Genomic DNA, 20,189 nt, shown 5'->3' with positions numbered 1-20,189 from the left:
GAAAAAGAAACGATAAAATGGCAACTTGATACGTATTATACGTAAGTATTTCGATGATCTGATTTGGAACGAAGCTTTCAAGTAAGAACGATATAACATATCATATCTATTTTAAATGTTTCTAATTCTATATTATAGGAATTTTACGAGATGATCCATAAGCATTCGTGCAATGAATGGAAATTATGTACATCGAATAAAATTCGATAACAATTTTTATAACAATTGTAACTAATTAAAAGATTATGGAAACTTATCCAGCAGCTTATTATGGAACAAAATCTCATATTTTTAGAGGGAGTAAATTGTTGTGTAAATTTTTTTTCAGTATATATATAAAACGGAAAATTGTACAAAATTTTTATATATAATTTTCTCTACATCAAGTAAGCTTATTATTTATTTATAATCTGTCACAAATTTAAATAGTAATATTATAATTAATTGTTGCCATTGTTTTAGAAGAGTTGAAAATAAAAATCTGACCGCCTTGGCTTCGCCTTTGCTTAACACTTCATCTTCGAAGGACCAGAATTTCGAGAACAAACCGTAGAAAGATTATGCGTATGCGAAAAATTGTGGAAAAAATAGAAATCTATCTTTTCGATAGAGTTCGCGGTTGTAAGAAACAGGAACATCTTGAACCTAAAATCTCCGCCTATCGGAGGCTCTTTAATGCCCCTGTAATTTCTTAGACGGTAATTAGCAACCGCTTTGCACCTCGGTCGACGTTGGCTCACCGTTGCAATTAAAAATTTTTTAATTCCCCAGAGCCCAGCTTGTCCTTCGCCATCGTCGTCGTCGTCGTCGTCGTCGTAGTATACGTGTACCTTGAACAAACACACGTAACCAACTGGCTACAACCAACCCGTTTTCCATCCTGTGTTCCACCGCCTCGTTTGCCGCGCTAACTTTTCAACGCTGTTCTTTAGCCGCACTTATTTCGCTCGAACTTGAGGCGAACTTTCACACCTTCCCCCCCTCCTCGCACACCATTTTCAGACTAATTTTTGCGCCAGAAAATTAACCGTTCCGTCGAGGAGACTAAAAGTAACGCCGTTCTCTCGTTTCTCACCTCCTATAATAATTCGGTTTAACCAGGGCCAGCTTCCTTCCTAACGAACTCGAGAACGTTTTCCTCCCGCTCTAAATTCTCTTCGAATTTTATACGAAGGATTTCGGGATTTTTCATTTATAATCGTTTAAAAATCGTAGATTTTCCGCCGCGATCGAATCGCGGTAAAGTAAATGGAGGGATGATCGTGATCATCCTCTCGCTTATCCCCCGACGAAGACGCGACTGGCCGAATAATGGGAGGCCATTACCGGGTTAGAACGCAACAAGCTCTCGCCTATTCGATCGTTAATCAGATTATTTGCTACCATCCAACCGCTACTTTGCTCCTCTCCACGGCGCTACGCTTTGCGTCCAAACTAACGAAATCGTTTACAAGGGCGGCTCTCTCTGATCGGCTCTCTCGGGTTTGGTAACCTTTCGCCCGAATATCCCTCGCTAAAATCCCCCGGAATATCCGTAATTTAGCTTAGGCTCGAATATTTTTATAGGTCGTCGGTCAGAGCAGGTTGCGATTCGTTGCGAAAAAACGCTTCTTTGTGCAACGATTGGTTGTTTCGACTCGAGCGAGTCGAGGAAAGAAAGAAAGGGAGGGGAGGAGTGGAAGCGTATTGGTGTATCGGGATCGTGGACAAATACCGGTTGGGCGAGACGAATAAAACGGGCGCTGCCAATTTATCCGTCGAAAGGCACGATTAATGTTTGATCGAGACCGAGACTTGCCTTCTCTGGGGAATTTTTCGCGCATCCCCCCGAGACTCGAAGGTCTCGCACGAGCTCGCAATATCTCTCTCTCTCTTTCTCTTTCTTTCTCTGTGCCTCCACGCGCGGAGAAATACTTCTCCATCTCTCCAGAGCGGAACGTGTTCTCCGCCTAGAAAATAATTTCTCGAAGGGATAGTCTGGAAATGGGTGAGTTATGTCGTCCAAAGTTTTATGTTTCCAGCTCTGACTCTCGGCGAACGGTCGGATCCAGCCTGCAACTTTGCGGGAAGCAAGGAAGGAAGGAAGGAAGGAAGGAAGGATGGAAGGCGTGGCGAGGCAAGGCGAGGCGAGGCGAGGCGAGGAGAGGAACGAAGAAAAGGGAACGCGGAGATCGAATCGACGACGCGTGGCGTTGCGCCTGTTTTTCGTTCGACGAACGAGAATCGGGGACGACCAATTAAAACTTACAGCCGGACGTCCCTCGTTAAAACGTTAACGCTTTTTTCCCCAGGTTGGAACAGGTCGACTTCGCGATAAATATCACGCGTCTTTGTTTTTTTTTTCTTTCTTTCTTTTTTAATCGATATAAACGGTGGAAATTGTCGGAGCGTGATAATAAAGGGCGGGAAGAAAGGTTGGCTTTCTGGAATAAAATTATTCCGGTGGTGTGAATGCCGGTTTCCAAAGAGGATTAAACGGAAAGGGGGGAGGGGGTTCAATGAACCGGAAAGGGCCGAAGCTGCGCGAAAAGTGCGACGTAATCGTGTTTTATGTAATGGAACTGAACGCTAGTTTACTCCCATTTTGCCACGCGCAAGGAGAACTTTTTTCTTTTTTTTTTTTCCGTTCCCAACAGTTATCGCTCCCGTTGGTTCCATTAAAAGCGACGAAACGACCCGGAACGGTTGCGAAATCGTTCGGATTCGAAACGCCGATCCATAAATCTTTCGCGTAAATAGTTCCAGTCGTCTAAACAATCCGTAAACAAGTCCGTGCGAGCGAAAGATGTCGAATTTGGAACGCGGGAATAAAAGCGTGGCTGGACCGAAGTAGCCCCCCCCCTTCCCTCCTGTTTGAATAGTCGGTGGTTCTCGAAAGCATCGAGATTCGATAAAGGGTTGGACTTGGGACCAAAAATCGGCCCCTCCCATAGTAAGCCAGAACCCAGAGGGATTTGCCGTTGTTTTCGACGTTTTCTATCTGTACAGGTTCGAACGAGGGTGTTAGATATTAGGGGAAAAAATCGCGTGACGGAAAAATGTAGATACAATGTTTCATAAAAAAATGAAACTAAAGAGGTTGGAAAAGCAGAAGCGGCGTTACTGCGACCGAGTTTCATTATGCAGCCTCTTATAGTTGGCGTAACTCCCATTGGTCGTAAATATGAATTACGGCTGGCCGAAATAGCTTGGCGCACCTTACCGTACCTCCGCGTACGAAAAAACCCCTTTTCCCGGCCATTATTTATTCGAAAGAGGAGACCAAGTCCGATGAATCAAAATGGCCGTCAACCTTTACCGAGACCACCCTCTCCTCCTTCCCCGGCCCCCTCTTTTTTTCCGGCCAATAACTGCCAACGGCAAGTTCCACCAGTGACGAGGCAGAAATTAAACGGGACGCGGAGGCGAAACGGCTGCTATCGTTTGAACTAACTCCAAACCTCCCCCCTCTTCGTCCTTTCCAACGCTTGTCTATTTTCTTAATCTGTCCGGCGAAAACTTCCTCTTCGATGGCCCGTATTCTATTCCGCGAGATATCTTTCACCTCGCCTTTTCCCCTGCCCTTTTCTCGATACACGAAATATCGTTTCGAATTGAGAAATTATACGCAGCAATATACGATTACGTAGTGGGTAGATAGATATATCGGGATGCCAACTTTAATCGACGCGTAATTGGTAAAAATTGTTGGAAATTGGAGAGCTATTATAATTTTTCCATGCAAAAATAGAAAAAGCGCGGGGAACATTTTTACGAGTACTTTAATCGAACCAACAACGCTCTCCGCAAATTAATCGACAAGAAAGATAGCGAGAGAGGAAAAGAGATAGAGAGAGAGAGAGAAAGAAAAAAAACTAGCATTATTGGCATGCAAGGCCTGTGCAAGAGCATAAAGAAGGATTTTATGTCCGCCATTTACAGCTTCTCTTTTGTAGATTTCCTATTCTTTCTATTCAATGAAATTTCCCTCTCGCTTTTTCCTTTTGTCGTCGATGGCCCAGATTCGAATAACATCGTTGGGAAAAAGGTATTCCCGCGAATAGCAACGGGAACGTACGCGAATTATGCTGTCCCGATATTGGCTCGGGCGATGGCAAAAGGAAAAACGTTGTAACGAGGGAAGAGAAATGAAAATTTCTCTATCAACCATGCAAAATCAATTTATCAAAGAGCCCTGTCATAAATAAACTTTAATTAATGGGCCACAGTCCGTACCGAGCAATTGAAAACGAATTCAGAAGATAAAACGAAATTACCTAGAATTAATTTACCTATATTAAAACGATTCCTCTATTTTCTTTGACGAAACGTCGAATCGTTACACGTATGTAGACCGACAAATAACTTCCTTTGTTGGTCACCGCCTAATTCAATTTACGGACGGTCAAAGAGCTCGACCAACAAACTAGGAGAATGAAACGAAAACGAGGAAAAATTAATTTAAACTTGTCATCGAGGGCATTAAAAGATCGCGTTCGTATCGAAATTACGCTCTTTTTGTTTTATTTCTTCGATTCCATTTGAAAGGATAAAAATCGTTTTTTAACCGATAAATCGCAAAGTCTGAGAGCAGGTAGAATCCAATTATCGATATTTCAAGAGATCCGCTACCTCGAACTCGTTTCGCTGGTCGGTGGGTTTGGTCACCGCTTGATTATGGTTTACAGCGAGAGAGAAACGGTGGCGAACGGTGAATATGACAGTAGCTCGCAGGAATGTTGCGTATCGATTTTGAAAATTATCATGCAAGCAAGCTCGTCCTGTAATAGGTTAATTACCGAATCCGAGCCCCTCGTTAACTCCGGTTAATGTAAATTATTTTCGATTTCGCTGACTTTGCAACCAACGCTCGTTTATAAATCGCGTGCAAACTAATTACATATTCTTTGTTCTGACCGCTCGCCAATTACCACCCAGGATGCGATCCATCCTATTGTTACAGCTAATTTTGTAATTATTCGTCCAACGAACCATGCAAATCACTGTGCCTCCATTTCAATCGAATCTGTTCCAATATATTTTCATTCTAATTCGGTTCCTTTTCGACCTCGATATCCTGTGCAACTGTGGATAGGTTATCTGAAAACGATATTGCCATCTGTTAGAAAATAAAGCAAACGTTTCACACATATGAGTAAAGAAGAGATCTTATACCTCTTTCACAATTCTAAACGTTGCTTATCGACAATAGATACCATCCAACGGTCCAAAGATGATGATCATCGTTCTCCACATAGAAATAGATGTAACGTTCAACGAATTTTTTGCAAATTAATCCCGTGATGAAAAATAATGCATTATATATTTCCGAAAATAAAAATATTTTTCAAATATTTGAATTTATTTCATAACGTATCTTTTCGGGTATTTAAGAAATTATTTATATATAAAGCGATTATAGATTAAAGAATTAAAGTGTACGATGAGATATATAATATCGAGAGAATGTAACATCTATATTTTTTTGTATTAAAGATCAAAACACATTTTTAAAATTATAAGAGAGAAATGATAGAATGTATCCAAGGAACAAGAAAAGAAAATATTTAGAAAAAGACAGATATAGAGTAAAAATATAGAAATCAGCGCCATCTTTAGAGTGCCGCAAATGAAACTCATTTAAATAAAGGACAGAAAATGATGGAAGGAAGATAGACATAAGATAAGAATTGATTACCAGCGATATCTCTTGAATGCCAAAGATATTTCTTAGATACGAGATAAAGTAGGGTAAGAAATGATCGCTAGTACCATCTCTCAAATATTATTGAAAGATGTTTCTACAAGCGTTTAAGAGATGGCAGTAACGATCAATTCTTATCCTATCTCTATCTTCGTCTTACTGTTTTTTTTCCTTCTTTACGAGTTTCATTTGCGGCACACTGAAGATGGCGTTAATTTCCGAATTTTTATCCTATCTCTGTCCTTCTTCTACTGCTCTACATATTTTATATTCTCAAGAGATAGACTCATATTTGACTTCATTACTATCTCCCTTGGCCGATGTAATGATTAAAAATTTTAATAAACTTTATTCTTAACAAATCGATTTTTATCGTACAGAATATTTATACCATATATGAATATATACAATATAAATTTTTGTTTCATATATTACAGAACGTGTATATATTATATAAATTAGATTTTCTATATATCATCAGAATTTATATATATTTTGATATATTAATTAATTAACGTATTTTATTATATGTTAAAGATTTTTTAAGAAAAAAATTCGACAAATTCACTTTGTAAGAATTTAATTTTGATTTAAATTCAGATAAAAGAAAAAGCGGAAAGTACGAGAAAAGGATTTTGACTTTGCAATAAAACGTTGTATTCGCTTGCTCGTCAAATACTCTTTCGCATTCGTCTTACGCATCCTTTTTCTTCCAATTCATCGCTATCGTATCGATGCAACACGTGTTTGCCAATCAGATTGCATTCACCAATAATCGGAATGAATAAAGTGCCATTTGACCTGTTTCCAAATAAAAGACGTCAATGAAACGTCAATGAAGTAATTTTACAACTTGTCTCGAGAGAGATCGTTCGTTATATCCAAGCGCATACATAAAATTCGAAATTGACCATAGCAAATACACACACTCGTGTATTTGATTTTATCGGTCGAGCGCCCCTCCATTTTTTTATTTCTCTTACTTTCGATGTTTCGCCAAAGTATCTAGAATCGCCCGGGAGGGGAATCGGAACATCTTTCGAACGGAATAGATGGATTTTCAATTTATCGAGAGCCGGTGAATCCTTCCTTATTCGAAAGTGAAGAGGCGTGACTACAGTCGCATGGAGTCGGCCGGATGAACGCGGCGCGATATGACCAGTGATTTTTCACGATGAGCTTTCACGTTGATGGGAGTAAAGTTTATTCCGAGTGGGGAAACACGGCAAACACGATGAACCGAAAACGGATATTTGCTCGGCAAATAGCGCTTCTTGGAGGTGAGTTGCACGGTAGAATTTTTTGCCCGGCCAGAAACAAGGTTATGTAGGATAATTTTCACGAGGCGCGATAACGAAGCGTTCTCGTAGATTAACACGCGTGACAAAATTCAATTTCACGGAAATCAAACATGAAAATGTTTGGGCATGTGTAAATTTCGTAATTCCGTGCTTATTTATCAATCGTGTTAACTATACCCGATCCGTTTACATCTCTCTATCGACGGATATTCTATGACGTGAAAATCGAAATGTAGAACGCATCTCGCAACGACATTGGCGTTTCATTGGCCGCGAAGATGAAATAACGAAGGTGTATCCGTGTTTCGCACATTTCGTGTTGGCAGCTTCTAGAGCATTACGCGCGAAAGGAAGATTGATCTAAAAAAAACTTTGCTACTGGTTAAAAGCGTGCTCTTTTTACGACTATAGTTTTTAGAACGCACCATAAAGCTAGAGGCAAATGATACCACCGTTTGATCATTCGTCCAAAGAACCAATCTCGAGAAACCTTAAACGCAACCCGGTTTTTCTTTTTTTTTAGATCGCGACTACTTTTCTCTACGCGCGAGCGCAACTAAAATGGAAAATGAAATTTCATTCGAAATACTCGTTACACGCTGTTTGATCTAAAATATATATACGAGACAAGATATATACGGAGGAATCGATATCGAAACGGCTTTAGCTCTATCATTATTCTAAACCATAAACGTTCTACAGGTACATTCGAAAAGCGTTCGAAGACGGGTATTTCCCTCCATTATTTCCGTTTCGATTTCCAAGTAGGTCGAAATCGAAGATGCCGCTCGTAGTTCGAAAGAGACGAAGAAGTAGCAAGCGGTTCCAATTTTTTTCCTTCTATCCAGAGCTCGTGTGACCGGCATGCCAGATCGCGTAAAATTATTCTTCGCAACGTTGCCGAATATCCAGGATTAATTTCTCATCGGCTATTTTATTCTTCCTCCGTGAAAGAGTAAGCATATTCTTGACGCTTGTGCTATTCGAATTACGAACACGAAAAATCAGCTTATGTCTACGATCTGGTCAGATTTCTCGCAATGATAATTGGAAAGATTGTAGAGCAGAATCGAAGGGGGATCGAGATGAGAGCGGCTGTTGGAAATTATTAAGAAGCGGGAAAGCTGGGCGTTATCTTTATCTTTTATCTCGCGACGCGGCGGTATAACAAGGGCGGCGGGGGGTCGAGTGGAAAATTTCGCGAAAACTTGCTCGAGAGCTATCTCGCCTCGTTACCCCGCGTTTCCGCCGCCCGCCAAGTTTACGAAAGCTCGCGGCCCCTTTCGTCCGCCACTTCGCTTCCGCGATATAATTTTCGTGGCCGTAAGAGAGCTCGCCTCTCCGCTTCCGCCGACAATTTTGTCGGATAAAGTGGTCGAGATAACCGGATACGACGGTCAGAAGACAATTCGTGGCGACATTCCGCAACGATTTTGTCTTTTTTTTTTCCCCCCCTCTCTTTCTTTTTCCTTTCATTCAAGCCCACGATCATCTTCTCGCGAGGACTTGTCAAATTTCTAGTTTCAAAAATCGTTTTAATTACACGGCCAACCGACCATTGCATAACTGATTCGTCGAAGCTTCGATCTCGAGAGACGAACAATCGTTAAATTTCTACGTGTCGGTTTTCGAGAGATCCCGTATTCTTCCTCCAGCAACGTTATCGAGAAACGTCAACAAAATTCGAATCACACATCCTCCGATTAATTAACGAATTATTAATGTATAGAACCGTTGGAAATTTGCTATTTTATCGATCGTTCGATCTCGGGGAACGAATTCGAGCACCGTTCCTCGCGCACTAATCGTTTCTTTCAAACTCGCCACGTTTCATTTTTCCCATATATCCTGCCGCTGGTGTATATTTACACTCGATATTTACTCTCGGTGAAACGAGCGAGGAAGGAGAAAGAGTCGCGACCGAATTCGAATTCGACCTAACTTTTCTCCTTTCGTTGCGCGGTTCGTCGAGTTTCTTCACTTTTTTTTTTCTTTTTTCAGAACTTGCCTCAGCGCGACGAGAATAACGACCCATTTTCGCCTACGTTCTCGCAAATTCTTGACTTGACCGATTTCGATCCGAAACTTGTTTGTTTACGTTTTCTTTTTCACTCGTCGAAGGTGAAAGAGAGGTTACGCCCGACCGATAAACGAAGGAAACGAGAAACAAAAATACGACCGATGGTGTGCGATTACTTGGGCCAAGTAATTAGTTCTGTTGGCATGGTTGCCGTTGTCGAGAGCAGTTGAATTTTGCTTGCGAATGTTATAAATGCGAATCAAAAACTTGTTCCCATTTCTTTTTTTTTTCGAACTTCTTTCCAGGGAAAATTGCTTTCCCTGCTTTTTCCCCTCGTTTCCTGTTCTCCGCCGACAGAGAGCAAGTCACGTTGTCGCTTCCTAAAATACGTTGGTACGCGCGGCGAATCGTTCCTTACTTCCTTGTTCCATCGATCGACGGGTTCGATATTTTGTTTCCAACTCGCGATAATTCTCGAGGTGAAAAAACTCGATGATAGATGATTCTCGCGTAGGTGGAAAATATGCGGGCTGTATCGAAGCGCGAGTAATCGAATTTGAAAGTTTTAAACAATGGAGGAAATTTTTATCCGTTAATCTTTCGATGCCATTTTTCCTCGTTACCTCCCTAATTCCAGTTTATACGAATTTCGAAAAGTTGCAGTTGCGTTTTTCGTGTGTTTTGACGGGGTTATACGCGGATAGGAGTCGGAGGTAAGTTAACGATATCCGGGCGAAAATAAGGCGGATAAAAACGTGGGGCAAAAGACGCGGGGGAGGTTGAACGATCATTAATGCTTGTCACGTTTTCCGATTGAAATTTCTTCCCACAATCGATGGACCGACCGAGCACGAGCATTCTTAATGCGCAAGATGTTTGGTCGATTAATCGGGGAAAAGATCGGGGAATATATTAGTAACGTACGAGGGGCTTTCGATCGGTTATCGATGAACGAATTTTCCATTCGAATATCGCTTCGAAAGAAGTGCATCAATAAAGAGACTGTTGGAAACTTATCCGATGAAACATTAGCTACGAGACGATGCAATTGTATATCTTTGGATCGGGATATCGTGGATCCGCCAGTAACGGGAAAAATTTAATAGTTGAATTATTTCGATAATTTATCGTTCAAAATAATAATAATCGCAAATAATTGTAGTAGCAAAAGTGGCCAAGTTATTAAAGCTAAAAGAATAAATGTTATTTAGGCATCTTGATTACTTGAAGTGACTTTATTCGAATTTATTATTATTTTTAACTAATTTTTATGAGAGGATAATGACGATACTTAAGAAATCTTTGTCGTTTCGAGCCCCCTCAAGATCAAGTTTCTAGATTTCTGTACTCGTGTTCGTTAAGACTTTTATATAAGAAATTATTCGGAATTATTGTTCTCGAATCGAGGGAAATAGAAGGAAAAATGTTTGATGTTTCTATCATAGCCATGGGACAATATTGGACAGGGATCGAGAGAACGGTAAATTGGTGGAAAACCGAAGGGGAACGAAATGGGGCATAAGAAAGGACGATCGAAGGCGGAAGCGATAGAAGTGAAAATCGAACGGAGGTGCTCGAGTAAAGAGCACAGCGACGATCGTAAGCAATTACGAAGAGAGAAGTTGAACGAGGATTCCGGCGACATGTTCTCTCCTTGAGAATTATTGGCCGATCGGTGTTGCGTCGTTTGCAAATTGTAGCGAAATTAAATATCGTTACACACGCGCGCGCGCGCGCACACGTTGTACGGCCGATCGATAAACGGACAACCGCGGAGGACGAATATGTATACACGAGCAGAACGTAACTCATTATTTAAAGTTTTCATCGAAACGAGGATCCACGATCGAAGACAGCATCCAAAAGTCTCTCTCGAGTATTAAATTTCTCGTAACATGGCGAATTCTATCTTCCACTTTTCCTGCTTTCTTTGATCATTTGTCACTCAATTTCATCACCATTCACTGCCAAGATATCGAAACACAGGTATTCTAATATTGTATTAACGCTCTTCAGATTTACGGACAGATTGCAAATGACACGTATAGCAATTGCGGATTAAATTTACGAATGATACTTCACGCCAGAGTATGTAAGTACCTACTGTTCACTGTGAAAAGAAATCTCGCAGGACGGTACAGGGGCAAGAGGGAGAACCGTTTATCCCCACTTCAGACGCTTTGTTGATAATCTTGACAATCTACATACTGCATACATACTGCAGTAGAAGAAGAGCTAATTTGAACATTTAAAATTGATAATCATCTAAGATTGAAATATTTTCTATTAATTATTTTGATACGAATACGAAATTACATTTATAAATTAAACCTGTATTGTTGTAAATCATAATTAGCACATTATGAGAAAAACAAAATTTTTATATTTCGATTTAGAATTCTCTGGGTGCTTACGTTTGATTACGTTTAGGTACAATCGTTTTGGATTAGTATATGTGACAAATGGCATGGTAGAGAATGCGTTTCCTTCCTTAAAATTAACCAATCAGATCCGCATTCCTTCTGCGAGATTTCTTTTCAGCAATGAACAGTACTTGGCATTTAGCTGGCATCTGCGTCTGTGATACGACGGAAACCTTTTCGCTATTCACGAAGCCGGAATCGGATTAACTCCAGGAACCAAGTACCGTAGCCGAACATTTCTCGTTTCAACGTTAATCGAGTATAAAAGTATATTACAACTGTATCACGTTGGAACCACGAATTAATATTTCGACTGGTAGAATAAAAATTTCGGAGATTCTGAGCGAAGGAAGAGAATAAAAAAGAGAAAAAAGAAAGACAAGAAAAGAAAAATGGAAAAAAAACTTTGAGGAACAGGAAGAATTAATAAAAAATAAGAAGGAGAAGCAGTTAATAAATTCGGGAAAGAGGAGGAATTGATAAAAATAAGGAGGAGGAGGAATTGATAAAAATAAGGAGGAGGAGGAATTGATAAAAATAGAGATGGAGTAATTGATAAAAATAAAGAGGAGGAGGAATTGATAAGAATAAGGAAGTGAAGGAATTAATAAAGAAGTGGAGAAGCAAAGAAAAGAAAAGAATGAATTTGATGAGAGATGTAGAAAGAAATATCGCGATCCTGATGTAAGGGGGAGGAGAAATGTTTATTAATGTTTAGCCGGAGTGCAGTGCTGGATTTTCGCCGAGTCGCAATGAAACGCATTTTTTTTGCCGTTGAAATTCGAATTTAATAAATTTAGGGAAGAAGAGGAATTGATAAATATAAGGAGCAGGAGGAATTGATAAATTTTCAGAAAAGAAGGATATGAAAAATAAGGAGGAAAAATTGATAAATTTGAAGAAGAGGTAGAATTGATAAAAATATGGAGATAGAGGAATTGATAAATATAAAGATAAAAAGGAATTCATAAATTTGGGAAAGAGAAGGATATAATAAAAATAAGAAAGAGGAGGAATTGATAAGAATAAGGAAGTGGAGGAATTGATAAAAAAGTGGAGAAACAAAGCAAAAGAAAAGAATGAATTTGACGAGAGATGTAGAAAGAAATATCGCGATCCTGATGTAAGAGGGAGGGGAGAAATTTTTATTAACGTCTAGTCAGAATCCAGTGCTGAATTTTTGCCGAGTCGCAATGAAACGCATTTTTTTTGCCGTTGAAATTCGAATTTTATAAATTTGGGGAAGAAGAAGAATTGATAAAAATAAGAAGCAGGAGGAATTGATAAATTTTCGGAAGAGAAGGATATAATAAAAATAAGAAGTAGGAAAAATTGATAAATTTGAAGAAGAGTTGGAATTGATAAAAATATGGAGATAGAGGAATTGATCAAAATAAGGAAATTTGAGGAATTGATAAAAATAAAGAGACGGAGTTAATTGATAAAAAAGTAAAGGTACAAAACAAAAGAAAAGAATGAATTTGGCGAGAGATGTAGGAAGAAATATCGCGACCCTGATGTAAGGGGGAGGGGAGAAATTTTTATTAACGTCTAGCCAGGGTGCAGTGCTGGCTTTTCGCCGAGTCGCAATGACGCATTTTTTTTTTTGCCGTTGAAATTCGAACTCGGTCTCGGTTAGGGCATGACTCTCTCTAATACGTGCATATATCTACCGCGTTATTCGCGAAACCTGAGCGCCGAGGATGGTTACAGTTGTCCCGGCAGCGACGGTCCACGGAGGAGTGAAGGAGCGGTTGATGAAGCGGGCTAGGGGAAGGATGAAGTTGGAGTAAAATCTTATCATCGATATCCACCGGGATTCCAAGTGCCAAGTAAACAGACTCGTATTTGAGATTTCCCATGCGGGGTTGACAGAGAGGGAGAACGAGATGGTTGAAGACGTGGAAAAAAGAGGGGAAAAAGGGGAACGGGATAAGGAGGATAAGTGAAACGCGGAAGGGGAGGGGAGAAGCGGTTGCGCCGGGAGGAAGGAAGCGGAAAAAGGAGAGAGAGAGAATGTGTGTGTGTGTCCGGATATTCGTGGACACGATGAAAACGAATAAAGCGGGCCCGGATGTCCCTTAAGAGATCTTCATCGAGAGAGCTTTTGTACGTAATACCGCAAGCTCGAAATTACGTTCTATCATCCCCTGTTCCTTCATATTTCTCGTATCCTGAGATGCTAATAATACTACACGCTCGAGCGTGTGAGTAAGAATGTGCAATCGGGTCGAGAAATTTGATTTTGAAATTATACACCGTTTCTTTTTCCTCTTTTTTTCTTCCGCGCTCTAACGCGTGCGTAACGAAGCGTTTTCGTTTGGAACGCGTGAAAACGAGGCTTGCGGTTCCCCGCGTCGAGTAACAGACCGTAGTATGCAGGCTGGTGTCCAGGGAATAGCCGAGTATTTACCGTGTTATCGTGTTTCGGTATTATTAATCGAAAATCCCCCACGGTTTGCATATTCTCGGTGGATAATTCTTCGGTGAATATGAATATTTCGACCTTCTCGACAAGCAGTCCTCGTTTCGACTCGACGAACAGTGCGGAGGGAGGAGGGGCATGGAAGGAACGACCTTGATTTTTTTCCTTTCGCGTAAAATTCTATTTCTATTTGCCGTGCGATTATTTGCGTGTGGACCGAGTTTTTCGAAATTAGGCGAGAAGGTTGGCGTAAAACGTTGGCGACCGTTTGATCACCGCGTGTCATTTGTTTATTTCGGCGCAACGTCAGTATCGTCCATTTCTAAATTTTCAACGATATTCTCCAGTGACGGACACGTCACGTCCAAATTAAGGGTTAGACAGAGAAGAAGTTTCGTGGTGATAAATCTCACCGAAATTCGAAAATTTCCGCTTCTGCTTCCTTTTTTTATGTTTTCTTCGTCCCTCCCCCACGTTTTTTTTTTCCTTTCCGATTCGCAAATCGACATATCCAACGACGCTCGAATCGTCGAATCCGGTTGAACTTGGATCGTCGGATCGTGCAATCAGGGAGGGAGAGGAGGGTCGAGTGAAGAAAGATCGAAAAAGGTAAAGGAAGAAGGAGGAGCCGAGCCGCGTGCTTGTCACCAAGAGGGGAATTGATTAGCTGATTAGTCGAGAACGAGAATCGCAAACATGCTGTCCGAAAGGATCAAATACGCCATGGACCATTTGTCCCACAAACAGCACATCTCCCTGTTGGCACGACCCAACTGGAGAAGAATCCAAAAGAAACACGTGCACATTTTGGTGAGTTTTAATAATCTGTTTCTCTCTCTTCCTCTTCTAACTTTTGTTGTTATTGTTGGTTCGATCACCAGCCACGACCCTACAGCATCCGGCGATCAGCGTTGAAAGCACGAGCGTCGAAAAGAATCAAAGTGATGGCCCAGCCGAAACACGTTACGAAAAAATACGATCCAGCGTGAGTATTGGATAATGGAGCCTGTGACGCTCTTCCGATTCATTTTCGGCCCAACAACTGGCCCTCACCCTCCTCTCCTCGTAGAAAAGCACCGCCACTGTTTCCGCGAATCCATCCGAAAACTCTCGCGGCCAAAACCACGAAACGCATCAACGACTTGGCACTTCCCACAAAAAGGTGATTCTATCTACCCACCCTCTACCGGCAGTAACGGGAATTAACGAATTGTTGCGTTATCCGATCCAGAACACTGTTGGCGAACATGAGGTTCCCGACTAGCGCCAACATAGCCAGCACACTTTTGAGAGTACAAAAATCACGTTACCGGAGGTATCGATTCTTCTGCAACGCCAGACAACAGCGAGAAATGAAGAGGAAGTGAGTTGCGAGCAATGTTTCGGCTTGGCGCATTCAGGCAAATTTAACTAAAGTTGTTGAGTGATTTGTTATTTAACTTTTTGCGCTCGACTGGTGGCGCCACTCGGTTTGATGCGACAACTCGAGAGGTGACAACATTTATTTATTTGTTTGATTTTTTTTAAATATTAGTTCATAAATAAATTTCTAAGCTTTTTATAATCTTATAAAACGTGGAATAATCAAATTAGATTTTTAGGTTAGATTTTTAGACCACATTTTCGGCGTTTAACCGAGTTTCACAATCGTGGAAATAGAAATTTTTTAAATTTTTCAGTTTTGTAAGCATGGAATACGATAAAATGAAATTAGTTCGAACGAAGATAAGTTTGATTTTTCGTTATTAAATAACAAAATTAATTCTGTTCATCGAGAAATTGACGATAGAGAGAAGGATAGACGATGAAAGCACATTATTAAAATTGTATTATCGCGATATTTGTCCTGACAAATCGAGGATTCATCTTGGTAATTACGTTATTATTAAAATATAACACAAAACGATAATATAGTTCTCAATATTCGACAAATTTTCTTTCTTTACGCATAAAGATACGTAAAATATTAGAATATAAAAATTTTATACGTTAATTTTGCGCGTGAAATCGTTTTAAGTTAATTAAAAAATTCGCGGAATGAGTATCGTGTGGAGTTGTTCATGGAGCAAAAAAGGCCTCGAGTGCAAAAGGTTAATAATTTATCGTTCAAGACGATAATAATAATAGTACAATTGTATGTAACCGAACCGAGGTTTTTATAGGCCACTATATATAAACGTTATTCAACGAGTAATTTTAATGAATAATCGCTTAAAATAACTTTGTTCGATTATTTTCAATCGGTTGCTTTTTCAATCGGGTTATATATCGCCCGACTCTGACGTGGAAGAGGGCCAAGCGTACCTCTTGAGCCTCGAAGGAAGGAGAGAGGGGAATTCTCGAATACGAAACACGAGCAATAATCGGATTGCCTTTCGAACCGGTCTTTTCCGGCCTCGAGCCAATCTGGATACGATCACTCGAGAGGATTCGCCGGGAAGCGAGACATTCGATCCTTCCACTTTCCATGTCGATTTTCCCGTCAAACTTGGCGCGCCCATTCCCAGTTACCAGACAGGAGTGTATCCTAGATAAATGTAATTATTAATAGTGCCCAAAGGTGTCTCTACGAAATTTACTCTCTCCTCGCCCCTCTCCCTTCCTTTTCTCCTTCCATCCTTCACCTTGCTCCTTCTGTTCTCGCGCCATCCACGTCAGACGATCGAGAAGGAGGATAATATCGAAATAATTCGATTTCTCGCTCTATAATTTCTCGGTTCCAGGCAAAGGATAATGGCGAAATTGCGTCGAGCGATCAAACCGGACGAGTGGGAACACCACATGGAGGTGTTGGAGATACTGTCCGCTCCCAAAGTCCCGCCCAAGCCTAGACCCGTGCGTAAGATCGTCAAAATTGTCCAACGTATCGAATCGAGACCGAGCAGGGGAGGGGAATAGATAGATAGACACGTTCTTCGTCGATAAATCGAGCAAAAATAGATCGGCGACGAACGAGAATAACGTAGAAAAAAAAAAAGAAAAGAAAGTTCGGAGATCGATAGACAGAATTGTTGAATCGCAGATCAAGAAGAAGAAATGGAGGCCGTTCAACGTGCGGAGGTTGGAAGAGTTGGCAACGCCGCCCGCGAGAGAGATGCCTGTGGGCAGGGATCCGTTCAAAGTGCCGATGACCGCTCTAACCTACAAGATTAGCAAACGCCTTCTCAAGATCGCGTTCCCGAAAGTACCGACGGAGATCATGCCGCCTCGTATTCCCGGCAAGGTTTCCCCGGCCGCGCTCAAGGCCGTAGGTACCTACTTCTCCAATTTTTTTCCTTCGCCTCTCTCTCTTTCTCTCCCTCCCCCCTCCTCGCTTCCAACTTGCCACTCAACGCGGACGAAAAATTTTCGACCGGTCTCGTCGCGCGTGTTTACTTAAAACTAGAGTTGGAAAATGGCCAAGTTGGAAAATTCTCTTGTTCGAAAGTTTTCCATGGGATTTAACCTTCGCCTTTGCATGGAGGAGATCGATTTAATTCCATTCCCTCTTCCTATTCGACGGGAGCGCGAGACGGCCAAAGTGTAATTAGAACGATGTTTTAGAAACGATTAAACGATGCTTTACCGACCGAGTCGTTCGCTTTCGGCCACTTTCCTCGAGTGATGGTGGAAAGCGATTGTTATTACCTGCTCGCAACAAGATGTAAATTCCCTTCGAAATTTTCTTTTCACGGTTAAGCGCGGGCAACCGCGAGACAAGTTTGCGGCGCAACTGTTCCCAATTATCCGGCCATTTTTCGCGTAACGCCCGCTTACCAACTCTCGTTAGATTAATTCCCCCTCTTTCGAGGTTATTCGTCCGCGTCGAGTGGAAGCATTAGAAGAGACACGCGGGATGCATGGTCTTTAATTTCGCAGCCTCCCCAAGGACGATAAACCTTGCGAAACCGGTTGAACGGCCCGCCGGGATGGAGACAGACCTAAGGGAAGACGCTTTCACAGTCTCGCCGCTGGCTTTAAAGGCGAGATGTTCGAGGCGATTGAAAATGTTAGCCAGGCCCAAGAGGAGGAGATGATCGCTCGCGTTTCACACCGCGACCGTGTCTCCTTAATTGTGATTCGTAAATGCATAAATTGACGTCTTCGTATTATCGTCCTCTATCTATCTATATATATATATTTATATATAAACGCGTTAAAAGCGCGTTCACGTGTATCAAAATGTAATTAATTTTAATATATAATCTAATCTCTCGACGAAATTCAATTCTTTTTATCTGAGAAAAGGAAAAAGATTCGACAGTTCCCGTCTCGAAGAGAAATTTCTTCACCTAAGTTAAATCCATCCGATTTTGAAACGAGAGAAACCGCTATTATCGGCACGAATGTCGGATCTACGGATCGACGATTCGCAAAGTCAAAGTTCCGCGTAAGCATATGCCGACCCGAATTAATACGATCTCTGCTGTTTCGCCTAGGAATCAAGGAAACTTATATATATATATATAATCGCACTGTTGCTGGAAATTCCATGGCCGACGCGCACCGATCTATCTGCCGTGGATCACTTAATTCCCGGGTAACTAATCTCCTCCCTGCTTCTCTCCCCCCCTCAACTTAGTTAATAGGATTCGACGCGAGGAATTTGCGAAGCGAGGGAGAAGTCTAAATATCGCGATCATACACGAGATAAGGATCGTTGCGCGTGAAATAAATACGATTAATATGTTACAATCGCGAAGGAAGGAAAGAAGGAAGGAAGGAAGGAAGGAAGGAAGGAAGGAAGAAAGGAAGTATATAAAGATAAAAAAAGAAGAGCGACGACTAATGGATCGAAAGGGCTGTATTCAATAGCCCTGTAAAAATGTCGAAGATGGTGATGGAAAAAAAAATACAATAGGGAATTGTGAAGCGACAGTTAGTGTGTTTACACCGGATCGATGTCTCGCGATACAGAGAGAGAAGAAAGTAGTAGGATAGTTCGATGTTACGCGTCACGTAGGCCCTCTCGCTGCGAACGGACATCCCGTGCCCAATAGAAATTCGATAGAAAAGAGTCCCGAACGTGTGTGTAGCTTCTCTTGCTCCGTCGAGCGAGTCACCGATCGTTTCCACTCCTTCCAACGATTGTAAATAGAAGCTTTTTTTTTTGTTTTCGTTCTCGTTTCGACGAAAGCGCACTACACCTTCGTCTTCTCCTGACTGGGCAAATTTGCTCGATTGGGGGAGCGAGGACTCGGTCAGAAACGCAAAAAGTTATCGTTTCCATCGCTTTCGACAAGGAAAAGCGTTGTTGCCACATTGTTTAATAATTTCGCTCTCAATTCGAATTAATATCGTTCTCGCGAGAACGAGAGTGAAATCGCTCATATAATTTGCTCCAGCTTTCATCCGAGATAAACGAATACATCGCTTCTCGTATATTTATTATTAAACTTGTTATATATATCGACAACGCTGCCTCGGTTCGAGCAGAATTTACACGATCTTATCGGCTTCGTTGTAGATCGTCGTCGAAATCCGTAAACGTTTTCTCTCGATCTCCTTCCATTCTTCACTCGATTGAAAACACTAATCGTACAATAGCTATAAACACTCTAGGATCCCTCATTTTCCGCCTCTCGAACTTTTTCATCTCGTCTCGACAGAAATCATTATAGCGGGGAAAAGGTTAGGAAATTTCTATTCCGAATTTTCGCGATTAGCTGATTGGAATGTATACACGCGGAAATAGAGGACTGTTATCGATGCGGTATACGTCGAGTAACGAGCGAGAAATGTCGAATAACAATAGGGAGGGACAAATATCGCGAACGTACAATGGGCTACGCGGGACATGAATCGACCGACGCTGGCTCCGCGTAGCGGAAAAAAAAAAAAGGAAGAAGCGCATGTAGCGTAGCCGCGGTAATTGAAGAGGTAGTTGGACTGGAACCTTTTCGAGATACATCCTCTCCCCCTCACTACCACGTGACGAATGGAATGTGAATGTAAAAGGGTTGAGGACGAGTGAAATTCTCTTATGATTCCGTCCACGTTTGGACACTCTTGCTCGGTTGTCAGCCCGGACCAGTCATGCCTTTCCCCTCTCTTCTTCTACCACGTCACTTGGAACTCTCTCTCTCTCTCTCTCACACACATACATACCCACTCTTCTCTTTCACCCATCTTCATCCTCCCGATCCTCCTCGTTGTGTAGTGCAGCAAAATTTCAGCCGGACGTCGGAAGAGTTAAAGGTTTAACGGAAACGAACGTGTAATTGAAGATAAGCGAAATGTACGAAACTGAAAATAGTTATTAACTCGATATTAAACGGAGAGTGGTGGGAGGAGAGGGAAGGAATATTCCGCATTTCTGTAACAAGTTTGTATTAAAACGGAACTTTTCATCCCGGTT

The 20,189-nt window shown here is 41.4% G+C and overlaps 1 protein-coding gene and 1 long non-coding RNA gene across 3 annotated transcripts; both read left to right on the top strand.

Annotated features, from left to right (window-relative positions):
* The first annotated feature begins 393 nt into the window (after positions 1-393).
* LOC133665698 (uncharacterized) lies at positions 394-5,331 on the top strand. Its single transcript, XR_009828892.1, has 2 exons — positions 394-698; positions 772-5,331. It is a non-coding gene; the product is annotated as an uncharacterized LOC133665698 (long non-coding RNA).
* A 1,013-nt stretch (positions 5,332-6,344) lies between these two features.
* LOC108002944 (uncharacterized) lies at positions 6,345-18,054 on the top strand. 2 transcript variants are annotated; one of them, XM_017064953.3, is made up of 8 exons: positions 6,345-6,963; positions 8,986-14,662; positions 14,734-14,837; positions 14,922-15,014; positions 15,084-15,215; positions 16,576-16,687; positions 16,875-17,099; positions 17,711-18,054. In XM_017064953.3, the coding sequence occupies exons 2-8, from the start codon at positions 14,549-14,551 to the stop codon at positions 17,726-17,728; spliced, it is 798 nt and encodes a 265-aa protein (XP_016920442.1). In that variant the 5' UTR covers positions 6,345-6,963; positions 8,986-14,548; the 3' UTR covers positions 17,729-18,054. The 2 variants fall into 2 exon arrangements, with proteins under 2 accessions (XP_016920442.1, XP_016920441.1); XM_017064952.3 differs by having other exon boundaries at positions 6,346-6,963; positions 16,875-17,103.
* The last annotated feature ends 2,135 nt before the right edge of the window (positions 18,055-20,189 follow it).

The sequence above is a fragment of the Apis cerana genome, linkage group LG2 (genome assembly GCF_029169275.1).
Source record: "Apis cerana isolate GH-2021 linkage group LG2, AcerK_1.0, whole genome shotgun sequence".
NCBI classification, from domain to species: domain Eukaryota; kingdom Metazoa; phylum Arthropoda; class Insecta; order Hymenoptera; family Apidae; genus Apis; species Apis cerana.
Note: the sequence above shows the minus strand (reverse complement) of the source record. Positions and strands in the feature narration are given on the sequence as shown.

Excerpts from the sequence above, each read along its gene's own strand:
- LOC108002944 (XM_017064952.3), top strand. The coding sequence starts at position 14,549 with ATGCTGTCCGAAAGGATCAAATACGCCATGGACCATTTGTCCCACAAA. Across the intron at positions 14,663-14,733 it reads AGAAACACGTGCACATTTTG|CCACGACCCTACAGCATCCG; the intron begins GTGAGTTTTAAT and ends TTCGATCACCAG. Across the intron at positions 15,216-16,575 it reads CAGCGAGAAATGAAGAGGAA|GCAAAGGATAATGGCGAAAT; the intron begins GTGAGTTGCGAG and ends TCTCGGTTCCAG.